General features: G+C 37.8%; 1 protein-coding gene across 8 annotated transcripts in view; it reads right to left on the bottom strand.

Moving 5' to 3' along the window:
- Nucleotides 1-17,262, bottom strand: part of LOC137109121 (protein turtle homolog B-like) — a 121,682-nt gene that overhangs the window by 24,574 nt on the left and 79,846 nt on the right. For 4 of the 8 annotated variants that reach the window (XR_010912270.1, XM_067494541.1, XM_067494547.1 and 1 more), the window contains exons 11-18: nucleotides 16,557-16,707; nucleotides 14,517-14,640; nucleotides 11,465-11,640; nucleotides 10,187-10,413; nucleotides 7,478-7,562; nucleotides 4,989-5,153; nucleotides 4,641-4,686; nucleotides 1,235-1,321 (exon numbers count right to left, since the gene is read on the bottom strand). Coding sequence is in view for 7 of the 8 variants with exons in the window: in XM_067494541.1 (XP_067350642.1) it covers nucleotides 1,235-1,321; nucleotides 4,641-4,686; nucleotides 4,989-5,153; nucleotides 7,478-7,562; nucleotides 10,187-10,413; nucleotides 11,465-11,640; nucleotides 14,517-14,640; nucleotides 16,557-16,707 (1,061 nt within the window). In the remaining variant the exon portion in view is untranslated. The remainder of the gene's footprint in view (nucleotides 1-1,234; nucleotides 1,322-4,640; nucleotides 4,687-4,988; nucleotides 5,154-7,477; nucleotides 7,563-10,186; nucleotides 10,414-11,464; nucleotides 11,641-14,516; nucleotides 14,641-16,556; nucleotides 16,708-17,262) is intronic. The other 4 variants (XM_067494544.1, XM_067494543.1, XM_067494545.1 and 1 more) reach the window with 4 other exon arrangements.

Below are 17,262 nucleotides of genomic sequence, written 5' to 3'. Positions count from 1 at the left end.
CACAAAAAATATTCACAACACGTAAGCAGAGTTTTGTGCAAAAAAAAAAAAAAAACCAACAACTAATTTTCAAGAGAGTTTTGACATTTGGGGAAATGTGCTTTTTCTCTTTACTGCCAAATGTTATATGGTATTGGTATTATTTTTCTCAATTATGTGCATGGTAACCACGAGCCTTTAATCAGCCAGTTAGGCTGTCTTAGAACTAGAAAGAGATAAACAGCCAACCTCGTTTAGTCCAGTGGTGACAAAATGGGTCCAATAGCTCTACATTTGATTACTTCGCATTTTATATAATATTTTTATAATATTTACTTATTTAAGTGATAGGTTTACTTTTAAATAGATTTGGGCTAGCTGTTTCTCCTTATATCCAATATTTGTGCTAAGCTAAGCTAGCCAGATGCTAGCTTTAGCTTCTATATCCCCATCTAATGTCAGAACATAAATACTTATCTTTGAACAAATACAATATGTCCTCTGATTGAATGCCATCTCACAATTGCTCATTAAACAAGTTTGTCAAAATGTAGATATTACCTTCAGACAAAATTAGCAATAGGCTTTATATGCATTAAACTTCAAAATAGCAAGAATTAATTTCCTGTACAATATACCATTGTACAATTTCATTTCATCATCTGCATTTGAAGCATTAATGTTTCAGTCAATTACACATTATCATACATATGTTGTATGTAGCTGACCAACAGGATTTCAGTGCCTGAAAACATCAAACTGTAAATATTTTGGGCAAAAGTTTAACATTTTGAGAAGTACACAATTTTCTTTCTTGCAAATAGTTAGATGCGCTTATCACTACTTTTCTTTTATGGTTGTACAGTAAATACGAAGCTAAGGTGAGTTAGCGTTGGTTAGTATTAAGACTGTAAGCAAAACAAAACAGCTAGCAAGAAAGAGAATAAGTGTGATGCCCAAAATGTCAAACTGATGAATGATGGAGAAAGAAGAAGATTATATATCCTGTTACCTACTCCGCCTCTCCTGAACAAGTGTCAAGCTGTGGAGAGACATTCCCACAGTGATTTTGTATGGAAGTCAGGCTTTGGTGAAACTGATTTAATCATGGCAAGATGGATCAGTTGAAAAAACCCAAAATAAAACACTTGAAGCATGCAGGCAGGTCAGGAATCTGGGGAGCTGGGACTGAACCACAGTGCAAACGGGTGTACATAGTGTGCAACAACGGGATGTCAATGGTTGGCACACTCACTGAGGACTGGAAGGTTGGGGCATGTACCTGCTTGCGTCCAGCCCCTCCCAGTAGGGCTCAACGCTGGGAATGAAGCTAAGTTGAGTCCTGTGAGGAGATCAGAAAATAAAAAGTAGGAAGAATATGGAGGTAAACAGGAAGCCTGTCAATTAGAAATAGGTTTATACATAACAATTCATAGAGCAACAACATGCCAAGAAAGGAAATGAAGGTAATATGATATCACAGCACTTGAGGAAGTTCTCCATTTATTGATTTAAAGCTCTAGGGCAAAAATCCTACATGTGACCTAGGACTAGAGTCATATGATGGAAGTCATATTCCTGCTGGTGTGTCTTGTTTGTCTTGTGTATTGTTCTTTTCACATCATGGTTCCTTTTACTTAAAACTTGGCAATGTAAAAGAAGGGTGAGGAAAGAGAAGTCAAGTAAAATATGCATTTTGTGAAACAAGTGTCCTCCCCACCTCCCCACAGGTGCCATCTGAGGAGACTTTGCTTACTGCTCTGTGGAATCTCTTTAGCCTCAGAATTTGGAAAGATTTGCTTATTTACGTCATAAAATGCTCACATTCAAACCACTTACACTCTCAAGATCGGTCAAACCTAATTAATATCCAAGTGATTAGTTCAAAATCCTTATGTAAAGAAACCCAAAATGAACAGTGGTGCTGTTGTTTTTTTTCTTTCAGCCCACTGTTCCCAGTGATGGAAGTTAGCAATAGGAGTTTTATTTTAACTGTAAGTTGCCAAATCAAATATGCAAACTCTAAACCTGGGAGCTTAATTGTGAAGAGAAATTTGATTTTAGTGTTGCATTTTAGATATAATGTTGTAATATTTAACTCTCAACAATCGGATTCCCAACCTTTCAAGCAACTTGGGTTGATTTCTGCATAAGTGACCTGAAATACAATAATCAGTCCTAAATTAAAAAATCAGAAACACCAATTAAACAAATTAGACAAAAAAAACCTTTTAAAATTTTTGAAGATAATAGATAGATTTACATAGTTTGCCACACACAAATATCCAACAATCATCAGTTTATCTAAAAGGGAAATGAGAGTCAGGTGTTTCAATGGGATGGTGATCAGGTGTCAATTATAAGCAACAGCTTTGCATAAAAACTCTATACAAGCTGCCATTTACCATTTACATATAATCCTGGGTTACAATATAAAAGCAAAGTTGGATTGGTGCACAGCCCCTTAGGCTTTTGCTCTATTTGGTAAGAGCAAAAGCAGGAAATGTTCTATGCCCCACTCGGCCAAAAAGAACCAAAGGCTACAATGCTCCCTTTATAAGCACAGTAATAAAATACACATCAAACCAGACCAGTTCTCCAGTACAAGAAAAACTGACATACCTTTCACTGCATGTGTTAGGGAGGAACACCCTAACTAGAAATTACCGAATTAACACAATGACGCCCATGATACTGCAAAGCATGTGTCTTTCAACGATGTTCCCCTTAATGAGGTTTCAAAGGCAGATATTCCTCTTGTGGAATGAGCACAAATGCCATCAGGGACCTCACTCTCACTTGACAGATGGTGTCAAACAACCAGTGTCACAAAAGACACCAACCCAGTAAGTTGTCTTGATGATAGACATAAAGTTCTTTAAAGTGGAACATGCCCACCATGCACGTGTGCAAAAAACATTTGGAGCAGGCAATGGGAACAGCAGATAAGAAGCCAGTTTCGGATGCCTGTCACCAGAACCCTCATGACAAGATCAAATGACCGTCTTAATGATGTTAAATGCCAAGTTCCTTTCCAGCAGCAACTGGAGATGGACAGGACCAATGAGAGTGTGTAAGCAGAAGTTCAGATGACAAAAAGGATGTTGTTAATTGGTTAACTGACCAGTTAAGTAAAGAAGTAAAAGTACTGTTGATAAATGTCTTAAACTACTTTATTTCTCTATTCTAAATCACTTCAGAAAAGTAGATCACTTGTAAATGTATAAATTCAACATTTCTATTTGCAACTAAAGTGAACATGAGTGTTGTTAACACAAATAGTGAATGTGAGCGATAAACACTTTGTTTACTCAGTGTGTGTCCCTACACACTCCGGTCGGCCACCAGAACTCTTCTCATCCTTAGTGAGGAGTTCAAGGACCATGCAGAACGTAGATCAGTTGTGTTTCAACTACAAACTTTCCCTAATCATCATCAAATCATCTAGTAAAAAAACCTGTATGTTTTTATATCGCAATATATTCTGCAGAAAGAAACAATATTGAAATTTAAGTTATGTCCAATATCATGCAGCCCTAGCATCCATGTACGATGGGAGCTCCCAAGGCTGGCCCACAAACTTAGTCTGCAGGCATGGGAACCAGGATAGTCTGGCACATTCCAAAACTATCAAGATCACTGCCAACTCCATCTCCCAGCCTGAGTGAGCATAGTTGGTTTTATGGTTACTGGGGGGGATGCACACAGAAGGCAACTGGGCCAGGGACGATGGGCAAATGTATGCACCCCAAGCAAAGGATTGTCCTGTACACTCAGAAAAAAACACAGCAAACACTGTGCATTGCTGCACACTGTTCGAGTCCAGAGTCCAAAATGAGGTAGACTGCAGAGACAGCCAGGGTACACTAGTGGCTGCAGCGAGGGTATTGTAATCCCAAGTTCATAATACTGTAAGTATTATGGGTAATGCAATCCTGAGCTGGCAAACCTCCTCATCTAAGACAGTAAAGAACATTTCATAGGTCAGCACTACAGTCACGGCAGATGAAGGTCTAACTGGGAAGCTATCTCTCTTTTCGTCTTGTTCTCCTGATAATGATATTATCATGTTGGCTGAAGGAAAGAAATTGATGATGCTGCACGAACAGCTGAAATTTACAATGTACACAAATGTGTTTGAAGCTACCTAGTTGAGCAGAATAAAAGCCTGCCCTCTCTTCTGCTTGCTGGGGCTATAAGTTATTATACCCAATAGAGTGAAAGCCCAAGAGGGCAAAGGCTCAATAGAGCAAAAGCCAAGGGAGCTGTGCACCAAAGAATCCGAACTGACATTTTTAAAAACCTTATGAAAAGAATAGTTTTCACCAAGCTGGAAAAATAGCAAATTAATTTCTAAAGAGACACCACCAATTTCAAAGTCCACCATCAGCAGTACATTGAACAACAATGATGTGCATGGTGGAATTGTCAGTAGTAGGGTATTTGTGACTTATCTTAAAACAGCTCCAAACCACAGACAGTTTCACCGTCGCTTACCTGCTCACTTCACAAAAGTTTGTGTTCATATTTAAATATTTTACCAGGAACATTTACAGATTCATCTCCATTTTAAAATGTCCATTGCATTGTTGTGGGGTAAACACAGGTCTTGGTCCTATATAAGCAATTTTGTTAGTCATGTCATATTGGGGGCTACTTACGGAGTTTCCATGCTTTTTCTGCAGTGGGTTATGGAAAGAGGGGGGTCTGAAAGACGGAGAAAAAGTATTTTGTGTGATTTAAGACATTTGCATAAAAGGTTTATATAACCTTGTTTTTTGACGACAATATTAGTATTGTTAATGCTAAGCCTAGAGCAGGATTTAAAACCCAATCATAGAGGAGAAAAATTGAGAAAATGGCTCAGATACAACAGCAAGATCTTGCATTGCAGTGTTTGATAATTACAGTAAGTATTAAATATTTTATTCGTGAACATTTATGCATATTCTTTCTGAAAACACCGTAATCTTAGTGGCAGTGAAGCAAGCTATTAATTTCGCCTTTACCTCTTTTCCTCTTGAGCTTCCGTCGCCGCTGCTTGTTGACAAAACAGGCGGCCATTGTACTAAACAGGATAGCTGCTGCCAGGAAACAGATGGTGGCCACGATGCCAGCCACCACAGGCCGCGCCAGTCCACGCTCCTCTACCATCTCTGGAGGAGGGAAGACATCTATGGGGCGTGAAGGAAATAGTCAGGGACATAAAGACAGTTGTAGTCATTCTGCCAATGATGTCATATTGCAGAGAAAAAGATGTAAAAAAAAAAAAAAAGGGGGGGGGGGGGGACCAAATAGTTAATAATGTAAATAATGTAATAAAACGTTTTTGACTATATGGCATTTTTTGTGTTTTTTGCCCTATCTGAAATGAAAAGCAAAAGCCCAATCCAATCTTTAATTGTGCATCCTTCATAGAGTCTACCGGACATGATTCCTACAAATCCAAAGAGGTTCACACACATTAGTGTTTACCTCCTTTTATTTATTTATTTTTTCAAAAACCAAAATACAAAAAAATAAAAAAACAAAAAACATTTGTAATTTGCATTTATCTTTGAGATGCTGGAAATGAAGCAATCAAAAATCTTGTCTAGTTTTTCTCCCTCACATTTTAAAATTGCCCAACACAAGTGGTCTCCTACTTTCAAGTATTCAAATATTGCAATTATATATTATTACTGTAAGAGTTACTTCTAGCTACTATAGCATCTATGTTAGTTCCAATACTTCACCTATTAAAGAGTCTTATTTACTACACTGTTACCAATGTATTTGATACTAAATGCGATAGGCTTGATCCCTGATTGATAAATGTACAATCTGCTCAGCAGCATTTATTTTTTTTGCTTTATTCCTGAGATTTAAGACGTCTGTCTCAATGTAAATGCAGTGGTTTGCAACCAGTGCATTTACATTGCACTTCACACTTGTCCAAGTAATATACTGGTCGACAACTGTCCCAACGAGCTGTGACAGTTTTGACTGTTGACAGAGACTGTAGGGGAACACACTATAAAATAGTTAAAAAAAACTCATGATAAAGAAAAATAATCTCATTCCCATTTCTCATGCCCTACAAAAACACAAATACAAGACTGTTTAAACATACAACTGACCACAGCTGACAATGGATAGGATTTGTAAATCCATACACACTGTTCACACAAACTGTGATCGTAGTTTGCCAAATGGTGTGTGATTTTGAATTTAAACATGAAGTGAAAACACTGTGTTAAGTCTTTTTTTAATTCAGTGAACATTCATACCATAAGCTGACACTGTTTGCAGAGGTGTTATAGACTGAGCTACCTTGCAGACTAAATACAGAAATGTACCACATTCTAACGCTGTGTTTCTTCTGATGACTTCCTCGAGTTTGACTTGGTTGCAATCTTCAGTTATACAGAGAGAGATACAGAGAGCCACCAAAGCCAGAGTTATTGTGTCTGAATTGTGGCTGACACAGTTGTGCAGCAATAACAATATCATCACTGTGATAATAAAAAAGTACTGGAAAGGGCAATGCAGCTACTTTCATTCCTGCTCTGAAGCTACCAACATTTCCCGTTGTCCTCATTTACTAATGTTGCAGTTGTTTTAGTGACCTACATGCTAATGATTTGCTCTGTGATGACTAGAGGGTAAAATGTGCCAACATTTGTTATGAACTTGTCAGAGTGATGCATGTGCTACAGGGATACATGATGCAGCACAAACCTAATCACTGAACCTCCAGTAATATTAATACCTGGAATAACTACTGATCTGCCAAAAAAAAGATAATTTTTAAAAGGAGAGAGAGCATCCCATCCCCTTTGTGTGTCTAGCCGGAGTCTTTGATCCCCATATTGCAAAGCTCTAAACCTTTACCACTGGGGGGCAGCAGAGTACTTCCTGCTTTATAAAAGCTTACTTGTCTATAAATGCTACTAACAGCTGCTCCAACCAAATGATGTGTACTCAATGACCTCTGCAGGGGAGTGCCATCAAATTTTGAGGGGTTTAATTCCAGATTCAAAACAGATGACCAACCAAGACTGGCTATAATGAATCTTTTTTAATAGCACAAGGCATCCTACTACAATCCCTGAGAGACAGGCAGAATGATGATGTCATACTTCTCAGTATGCATGTAAACCAAGCTTAAATTTAATAGTGCTGAGTGGGTAAAATGTAAAGTTAGAGGTGCTGCGTGTGCAATACATCTACAGCCCCTCTGTAGCTCAAAAATGATTAGATAGCCCGAGGTTGGAGAAGCATGTTACAGCCAGAGGTTATGGGGTTGAATCCCAAGAAAAGCTGATCTGAATTCAAGATAGCGTGACAAATTAGACTGTGCTTTAGCTTTATTCTTTTAATTAATTTTAAATGTCTAAAAATCGACTTATAAATAAAATATTTTTACTATCATGCTTAGATTTTGTTTATGAAGACCATAGGTAAAAACGCCACATTGCATATGTACTGTACTGATTTGTGTGATGTCGAGGCTTACCTGTGCTGGATACTCCTACTACATTACTAGGTTCGCTGATCATGTCATCCATGACAGCCATGATGCGGAACTCATACCAGGCCTCCTAGGAGCAGGAGAACAGTGAGATCAACACTGTCACTGGAAGGAAGGTTTAGCAGAAAATGCAAACACGTTCTATTAGGTGAAGTGCAAGATAGAACTAAACTGAGAGCCCATTCTGGTTAAATGACAAATAAGATGGTAAGATGCAGCAGAAAAGTTATACAAGCTAGGTATAAATGTGTGGTAAGAGAGCTAGACAGACGTGTGTGTGGGGGTGTTTGCTGTGCAATTGAAAGAGACATAAAAGGATCTGCATGATACTGAAAGTGGTGGTTAACTTAAAGAAAGAAGCTCAAACATGTCATGGCAAGACATTTAGCTGACATGAGCTAGATGTAAAAATGTTAAGAAGAAGCAATGTGTCACAAACTCAAAACAATTGTGTACTGGTGCATTGATTTGCTCTGATTTGGTGTAGTGAAAGTGTTTCTAGAAATGAACCATGTTTTAATTTCATAGTTTAGCTGCTCTTCTCACTCACTGGGGGTGAGATCAGATCAGATCAGATGTGTAGAAATAAAGGCTATATTCTGCATGCTTGTTACTAAATGATAAATAATAAAAACTAGAAATGGCAACCATGGAATAAAATCCACCGAGATGGTCACAAAGTGAGCCAAGACAGCTTGTGCACATGGCAATCTTACTAGATACCTAATTTCCAGAAAAGTTTGGACATTATCCAAACATAAAAATTAACATAACATAAAAATTTTATTTATCATTTGCAAATTTTTAAAATGATGCAATTAACACAGTTACAGTTTGAAAAATGTTAAGACCATGGGCTCAGGAATGCCTCTGAAAACCAATGTGGGTTAACACAATTTGTCACTGTATACACAAATGCAAGTTAAAACTCCAAAGTGCTTCAGTGGGGTTCACTGTTTCACTCAAGGACCCTGTTGTTTATGGATGACTGCTGAGCCACAACCACCCATATATAAACAGGATCCAGAAACGCCACCCCCTTTCTGACCCTGAGCTTATTCAATCTGCACTGATGTGAAATAGAAAAACTTTCCGGTAGTTTTATGAGTCAAAATTTGAAAATTCTTTTGGAAATTATGTTAAAAAGGAGATGAACCCCCTGACTTATTATGAATGCACACATCAAAAGCCAGTATTGTGTGATGGTGTGGGTGTTGCATGCCAATCTGAGAAGGTCCGTTAAGGCTGAATGATATTTACTATTTTGGAGCAAAATGTGCTGCCATCAAAAAAGTACATTTTTCAGCATAGCCCTTTTTATTTTAACAACACAGGTCAGAAGTAAAGGTGCTAAATTTTTCATCCATTAGGAACATTCAATACACATAAATTAAAAGAAAGAGACCCCAAACTATATTAAGCAAGAATAAGAGAAATTGTTTTTTTAAATTGAAGCGATTCTCCTTGGGTCTATGTCTAAGAATATGTGATAAAACATGCCTGTAAACATGCCTCTACTTGTATCTCAACTTTTTAAAAATGTACTGCTGGCATATAAAATTAAATGGGCAAATATTTAAAAAAATCTGTTTTAACATCTGATATGTTGTAAAAAATATTAAACCACTGTATGAATATCTTGACACATATCTATAAAACAAGAGGAAATTGTTCTTAAACTACTGAGAGCACTCTATCATCTGCATGGATTTTCCAAAAAGTAGTCGTGGTGTTTTCATCCCGTCTTTTTCACTTGGACAGAGCCTTGTTGAACATTTACCCACGTCACTCAAACTGTCCAAATGAACGTAAACTAAGAATCTGTCCACCTAAAATCGTTACGGTAGCTAGTAATCATCCACCTTACCTCACACATCAGCACCTTTGTTTGAGACATTAATGTGCCCTATCGTGTGTAATGTACATGCAAGCTACACTGAACTTGAATTACCATCTTGTGGTTGCATGCCTCCGACAACCCGCTGAGTTGCAGTTTACATTCATGTCTGTCAAACTCATATTCTTATCTTGACCCTTGACCACCAAAAAAAAGAGTGACTCTACTGATTTTTTTCACTGGAAGTTTACAAAAATATATAGTCTAATGGACTATAGGTGCAGTGTAAGATTTAGTGGCTACAGCTCCTCATGACCCTGAACAGGATAAGCAGTTACAATAATAGATGGATGGATAGTGTGAATACCATATATCTGACATTACTCTGACTGTTTTTGCTTAATATTAATCATTATTATCCTTACAGCCCATTAAATAGACTAATTGATCTAATTATTTTGCCAACCTAGGTTTACGTTATGTTTGTGTTTTTAAGTTGAAATAGGAGGTGTGCCTCAAGTCTTTCTGGACACAGGATGAAGCTGTGTTAAACTCTCACCAATTTCAGGCTAGTACTTCTACATAAGAATAAGCAATTCCCTCTAAAACCATTGTTTGTTTTGGCCTCTAGGCCATGTTAGAAATATGGTGGTACAACATGCCAACCTCCATTAAACCAGCAGAAAACTAAGAACTATGTATAGTAGATACAGGATAAAATGCTTATTCTAAGATGTTCGTAATAAGTCGTTGGTTAATAGTAATGGGTATTAACTAGCATTATGTCCAAGTGTTTTCCTCTCTGAGAGTTTGTGTGCCTTTGTTTAAAGTCTGCAGCTCATGAAATGTTGTGTTACCTGTATAAGGTCTCGAGCCAGCAACTCTGTCTCCCCAGCTGGAATAATGTCGTCCAAGACTTCCCATCGTTCCCCCAGGCGAAATTCCATAACATAATGCTGGATAGGTGCTGTGTGATTGGCAGGTGGCATCCAGGTGAGCAGGACTCCCTGCTGCGTGCGATTGGCTGTGAGGCACCGTGGTGGGGTAAGCAGCACCAATGGTTCAGGGGTACTTATAGGAAATACTGAAAGAGCACATAAGGGTTAAAAAGGCGTGTCAGTTTCATACCTAGTGACTAGCACCACCAGCATGGTACAAGTGAATCATGTGCCTTTACATTAAAATTCAACTTTATTAGAATGTGACTTGATGGGATTAAGCTTTTATTCAATAAGTGTGTCTCACATGCTTAAAAATTGACATTTCTTCTCTTTCTATGTACATCTCAAAACCTACTAATGACCCACACAACTGGATTCCATTTGGGTAATATGTTATTTTACTGCACTCGCATGTCAGCACATTTTGGTCAAAGACATTTTCAATATTTGGAAGACACTTTAAAATGACAAGCGGAATGAGCTAATAACTAATTATGAAAAACAGACAGGTATCCTAACTGCCCAACAATGTACCTGTTATATAATGAATATAATAACACTTTTGAATGATTTATATTGGACAGAATATCTCCAGAAATGTAAGCAAACAGGTCAATGTACCTATAAAGCACTAGCTAATTTAAATAAAATGTGTTTTTCTTTTCCCCTGACTGCTTAAAAAACTATTCCCAAAATAAGCTGTTATTTATTTTATCTGATTATATTCAAATTTGTTAGATTTTTTAATAATTTGCTATGTTATGGTTTGGTATAATGCTATTTTTTACCTTTACAGTAACCAGAATCTGAGACTAACTGTCTATAGATATGAGTGTAATGAAAATGACTGCTTATAAAATATTTGCATGAGGTGCTGCAACTGCATTCTACAATCTGTGAAACATCACATTACCATCTCTGAATGTGACTGTATTTAACCTTGTGACAGACCTCATTTAAGGCAGAACTTTCTAAAATTACTACTCTACCACTGTGGCATGTAGTTCATCAAAAGAAAATATAAGAGATTTTTGTTAGGTGCAAAAACATGATATATTAAAATATGCCCATGCAAGTACAAATAATTATTTTGTCCCAATAAGAGCCGTTCTTGGCATTCTGACTGGTTTCGTGCCAAAGAAAGTTTAGTTTTGGATCGATCTGTCCTGGTAAATAAGTCTGGACTATATTTACCTAGTGTGTTCACAGTGACAACCTCGCTGAAGGGGCCTGTGCCAAGCTTGTTTTGGGCCAGGATGCTGAACTGGTATGTTGTCTCTGGCTCCAAACCAGGCACCAACATCCAATCGTGGCCTCCAGGCACGGGTATGGACAGCCAGTCATGTGGACCTAAATGCTCCCTCTTCAACCTGTGCAGGAGCCAGGAAGAGACGTGAGCAGACGGATAGCAAAACTGTTTAATCTAGAATAAGAAAATAATTGCACAGTAGCTTCCTACCTCCTACAGTATGTTATACTTTTTAAACATATCACGTTAAAGTAATTTATTTTAATGCAGTTTAGCAAATAATAATGGAACTTGTTGTCCTGAAAGTTCTAACACTTCTGGTGCCATCCATGATCTAGAAGAGTATAGAAAATGATGTTTGCTCCATCACTTCCTTCACAACACAAATTTGAGTTAATGGATAAGCCCATGCTGCGCTCTGATTTGCAGGTTGCTGTTTGCCCATGCCATACATTCAGCACCAAATGCACCAGATCACCAAACAAAGCACAAAACTGTACACATGCAACAGCTGCAACCATCCCAATCTAGATGCCTAGGATAATATTCAGATATAGTGCTTTTACTGTGTGTTGAGGTAACATGTAAAGTACAGTACTGTATGTTGTAAACGGAAACTATCATGCAACACACTGAAATATTTAGACTTCATAGCTAAACTCGTAGACTTGGATAATGGAAATACTTGGTTTAATGGAACTTCCAATAAAAGGTGAAGAAGTTATTAGAACAATTACAATAAACACTAATTAAATGCGTTATTTCACACACATACGACACAGTGCAGCCTTTACACACTTTTATGCTAAAACTATTTAGATATGTCTTCATTATAAAAAATTGTCTCAGTCTCAGTTCAGCCTTAAAAAGTAATATAAAATATTTTGAACACAATGTACGCTGTAGTATTTTATATATCATATTAATGTCCAATTGGATCTGTCTGTATGCGGAAGTTGAAATTCAAAAAACATGAGCGGTGTGGGTCACCTGAGCAAATTAACTGACAGCAAACATCAGTGAGCAAAGCTGTTTCGTCAGAGTCAATACGATTAATAAAAGCTAGTGAAATTCTTTTTATATTTCATTAACGCTGCAATTGCCATACTGATTTAATAAATCATGATAAGTTACCATCAACAGTTGGGTTTATCGTGTGTGGATTAGTTCACATGACGGCCCTCTGGCCCGTCGAGTTGTTGTTTGTTCTACTTGCAGGTAGCAGGAGGTGGAGCCTATTACGGTGGTTGAGGACACCTGAGCCCAGTGTCCTACTTCCTATAAAACCCTGGCCTCTCTTGGAGACAAGTGGCTTGCTGGCCGGCCGGCTCTCTGTTGCTCAACCTCAACGTTTGCGTTGTGGATTTGTCTTGTTATGTTACTTTGTATTCACTCATCCATGCACGCAAACATCACTGATGGGACTGATGAAGTTATTTTTGATTGTTTAGTCTTGGTTTTACTACAATAAACTCCTTATTTTGGCCTTTACATTGCGTACTCCTCTCTTTTGTCATGGTTGTTGAGCCAGGTCAAGACCTGCTAAATTATTTATGAATTTTTGTTTTTTACCGCACACAATAAATACTGTTAATATTAGACAGTGTTTCTATAAATACTGCTGTGTTTGTAGTAATGTAGTCATTTTACGACAATTGTACTAAAAGCTGGATCCGAAATGATGTCTAAAGATTGTATAATTGGTTAAAAAAATTATATTTAAAACTACAGTAGAGTGATGTATGTGCTGGAGAATGTTAAAGCTCTGTTTTCATCTGCATGGATTTTCCAAAAAGTAGTCGTGGTGTTTTCATCCCGTCTTATTCCCTTGGACAGACCCTTGTTGAACATTTACCCACATCATTCAAACTGTCCAAATGAACGTAAACTAAGAATCTGTCCACCTAAAATCGTTACGGTAGCTAGTAATCATCCACCTTACCTCACACATCAGCACCTTTGTTTGAGACATTAATGTGCCTTATTGTGTGTAATGTACTGCACACAATAAATACTGTTAATATTAGACAGTGTTTCTATAAATACTGCTGTATTTGTAGTAATGCAGTTTGTCATTTTACAACAATTATACTAAAAGCTGGATCCGAAATGATGTCTAAAGATTGTATAATTGGTTAAAAAAATAATATATAAAACTACAGTAGAGTGATGTATGTGACTGGGGTGAAACTCAGCTATCAACCATCCATTATCTGTAACTGCTTAGCCCATTCGTGGTCATGGGGGAGCTGGAGTCTGTCCCAGCCGCCAATGGGAGAGAGTGTCCACCCTGGACAAAACACCAGCCTATCAGGGCCAACACAGAGACATACTGTACAGTCAAGACAACCATTCACCTATGGGCAACTTAGATTCACCACTTAACCTAACATGCGTGTTTTGGGGAGGAAACCAGAATACCTGGAGGAAATCCACAAAAGCATGGGGAGAACATGCAAACGGGGGCCTTTGCAGCTGTGAAGCAGCAGCACTAACCACTCCATCACCTTGATTCCCCCCATAAAGAAGTTGAATGACTGTATTCAGACACATTTATTTGACTAATTACACACCTGCATCACAACCAAGGATTAGCAAGATGGTAACCAGATACAGACTGTACTGTACTTTGAACATTTTGTACTTTTGGGTTATGTCAATGAAACATAATGTGTGATTACAATTATATTTCCAGTCATAGACAAAATCTAATAATAGGAATTTTAAAAAAAAAATAGCCCAGGCCTTTTTCATAGTCAAGCAGCAGGAAAGCTTTAGCAGCAGGACAGAGATCGTTGGGTCATGTTCAGTTTCGTTGCAACTGCTTTTTTGAAGTATTTCTTCAGAAATTAGAGATGAAAACTCACTCACACTGGGTCTCCATGTATTTCCATCTCTACGCTTTTACAACTGTTCTGAACACAACCCTGGGAAAGACAATTTTAGAGTATCGGGAAAAGAAAGAAGCAGAAAGCAAAGCATGCTGGGATGACTCACACATGGCCATACCAGACTGAGAATGTCTGCTGGAAGCCTCCATCATAGCCCGCCACCCAGGACAAATTTGCCCAGCTGGAGGATGCCACTACGCGCACGCTGGTGGGGGCGTGGGGGCTTGTGCCTGCAGGGAGGGCAAGGTGTTAAAAAGGCACTTTAGTGACTGAGTAGCCCTGTGGTGATACATTTTTAAAGAAATGTATGTATTTTTTTTTGCATTTTTTCAAATAACAGTGACTTGCAGAGAGGAGTGCAGGGGTATAACATATAACAAAAAAAGTTAGCTGAAATAAAACTGAAGATTGTGGTTATTTGCCATGTCCTGCAACAAGTTGTCTTTCAGAAATGTATTATGAGTTAGGTTATTGTGTTTTCTCAGCAGCCATCCATCCAACTATCCCATATGTTAATATTTCAGGATGGTTTATCCTCTTAAGAGTTGTGTTTTGTCACTAAAATAGGTTGATATGTAACTTTGTTAACTTGGATATTTAATATTCTTTTCAACCTTAAGCTTATTACAGACTGGATCTAATCATGTGTATTGAAAGTATGTGTACATAATTGGATGCATACAGCTTCTGCCATCACACCAAACAGCAGGTGTCGGTGCTAAACTCAAAACTCCTTTGTTACTGACCCTTCACTAATCCCAAATGCAATTGTTTAATCACACCTTATCAACTGTAAACTGACAAAGCTGTGTCTTGCTTAGCTTAAGAAACCCCACGGAATGGATTCAATTCTATTCTGATGTATAGCTTGTCTGGTAAACTAACTCAGTGCCTCCAATAGCAAACAACACAGGAACTGTCTTTCCTTTGGATCCCAGTGAACATTTTTCTCCTAAACCTGGCTCTCCTGAGTTATAGAAAACAGCGATGACAGACACATACTTCTCTGTTTTTAATAATCAAACAGCTTTACAATTGCTAGGGTTTCAGATCCTCATCAAGGACTTTTCAACATATAGGAGCTGGGAATCAGAATCAGCAACCATTTCTGTCATCTTGAACAACTTGTCTTTAGAAGCAAAAAAGTAATGGATTTTTTATTTATTTTTTGGCTGAAAATCTGGGTTAAGTTCAATTATTTTTATCCTCTCCACAAAGATATTATTACTCTCTGTATGGGATATCCAGACAGGGTTAACCATCTCTCCTATGATTGCCCCAATCTGAATGTAGATTAACTTACAATCAAGCAGATCACACACACCTTATTATGTTATATTTTTAAATTGTTACCTGTTGTTCTGTGTGTTTAGTGGAAGAAGATGCCAGAGCTAAATGTTGCTCTGTTAAAAGTTTTCCTGTTACTATAGTGTGATGAGCTTTAGTTTGACTTTGGCATCAAGTTTATTAAAAGTCATCTTCATTTCTGACACAAATCTGTTTAGTCATATAACACTATATCCTATTTAACACACTCAAGAGCTAAAAACTAAAGATCTTGTGAAGAATTGTGAACGTTAACAGTTGGTAAAACCATTTATCAGTGAGACTTTTACTTGTAGTAATTTCAACGTGGGAAAAAAGTCAGTTTGATTTGGGTTAATGGTTGTATCTCAACACAAGAATCTGTCAGACAAAAGGTACAAAAGAGCATAAATTAGGATCCGTGTGAAACAAAAAGACCTCATTAGCGTGTAGCATCAGTTGGAGTGAAATGTGTCATTATTAAACGCAGCTCAGAGATGACACTTTAAATCAATTCATGAGGCTAATTTTAACTTAATTTGCCTGCAAACTCCAGCTGATGAAAACTGCCAATGGCTGCTGTAATGTAAGGAGGAAAACTAACTGTCATTGGCAAAAACTAGAAAAGCTGCATTTGTCTACCTGTGTCAGAAACTGAGAACCCATTATTTACTGTCCTGTACTACTACGGATGTCTGGCAAATGCAACTAAGGGGAAGAAGCTTAGTCAATTGCTGCACTTGCTACATAATAACAAAGTGATCTAGTGTGTATTTACTTAATGCATGTTTGTTTATGGATGCATGTGTTTGTGCATTTGTGTACAGTACATGTTGAGTACCTATGACTTGGACGTGCGTGCTGGCAGTGATGCTCGTGGCAACGTTGGTGGCGACACACTCCCACTCCCCATGGTCCTCCTTAGTGAGTGACTTGAACTGTAAGCTGCCTCGAGGCAGAACATTGTGCTTGCTTTTACTGGGCTTCCCTACCTACAGTCCACCAAGCCATGGAAAAAAGAGTCAGCCAGTTAAAGACAGATGGAGAGAGTGGCACTATTTAACTAAAAAATAGTTCGATCCCAAAACGGAGCAGGAAAAAAAAAACATCTAGTGGAACTGGCAACAAATAAATAAAGAAAATGATATCCCAGAGAAGGTGCCGTGATGTACCCCTTGGTACATCAATGAAAAAGAAAAGAGGTGGGGAAAAAAGATTTAAACAAAAAAGAAAATTACTTAAATTGAGAGGGGACAGAAATCTTCCATGAAAGAGAGCCATGCCTATTTTAGTAAAAGTGAAGGTGCTTTTGAAAAAGGTACTTTACACATTAACATTTTCCAAGCTAATGAGGCTAATGCTAACAAGTGTCATCATAATTAAACAGAATTTATAACTTAAGGCAAGATCTTATTTCTTCTTGGAAGGATTAATTAGATTTTTTTTAAAGGGGAGCTTTTTTTTTTGGTGTGTGTTTTTTTTGTGTGTGTGTGTGTTTGTGTGTGTGTGTGTGTGTGTGTGTGGGGGGGGGTTAATGGGCAAAAACT

Source organism: Channa argus, chromosome 24 (genome assembly GCF_033026475.1).
Source record: "Channa argus isolate prfri chromosome 24, Channa argus male v1.0, whole genome shotgun sequence".
Lineage (NCBI taxonomy): Eukaryota > Metazoa > Chordata > Actinopteri > Anabantiformes > Channidae > Channa > Channa argus.
This window is presented reverse-complemented; position numbering and strand designations above follow the sequence as displayed.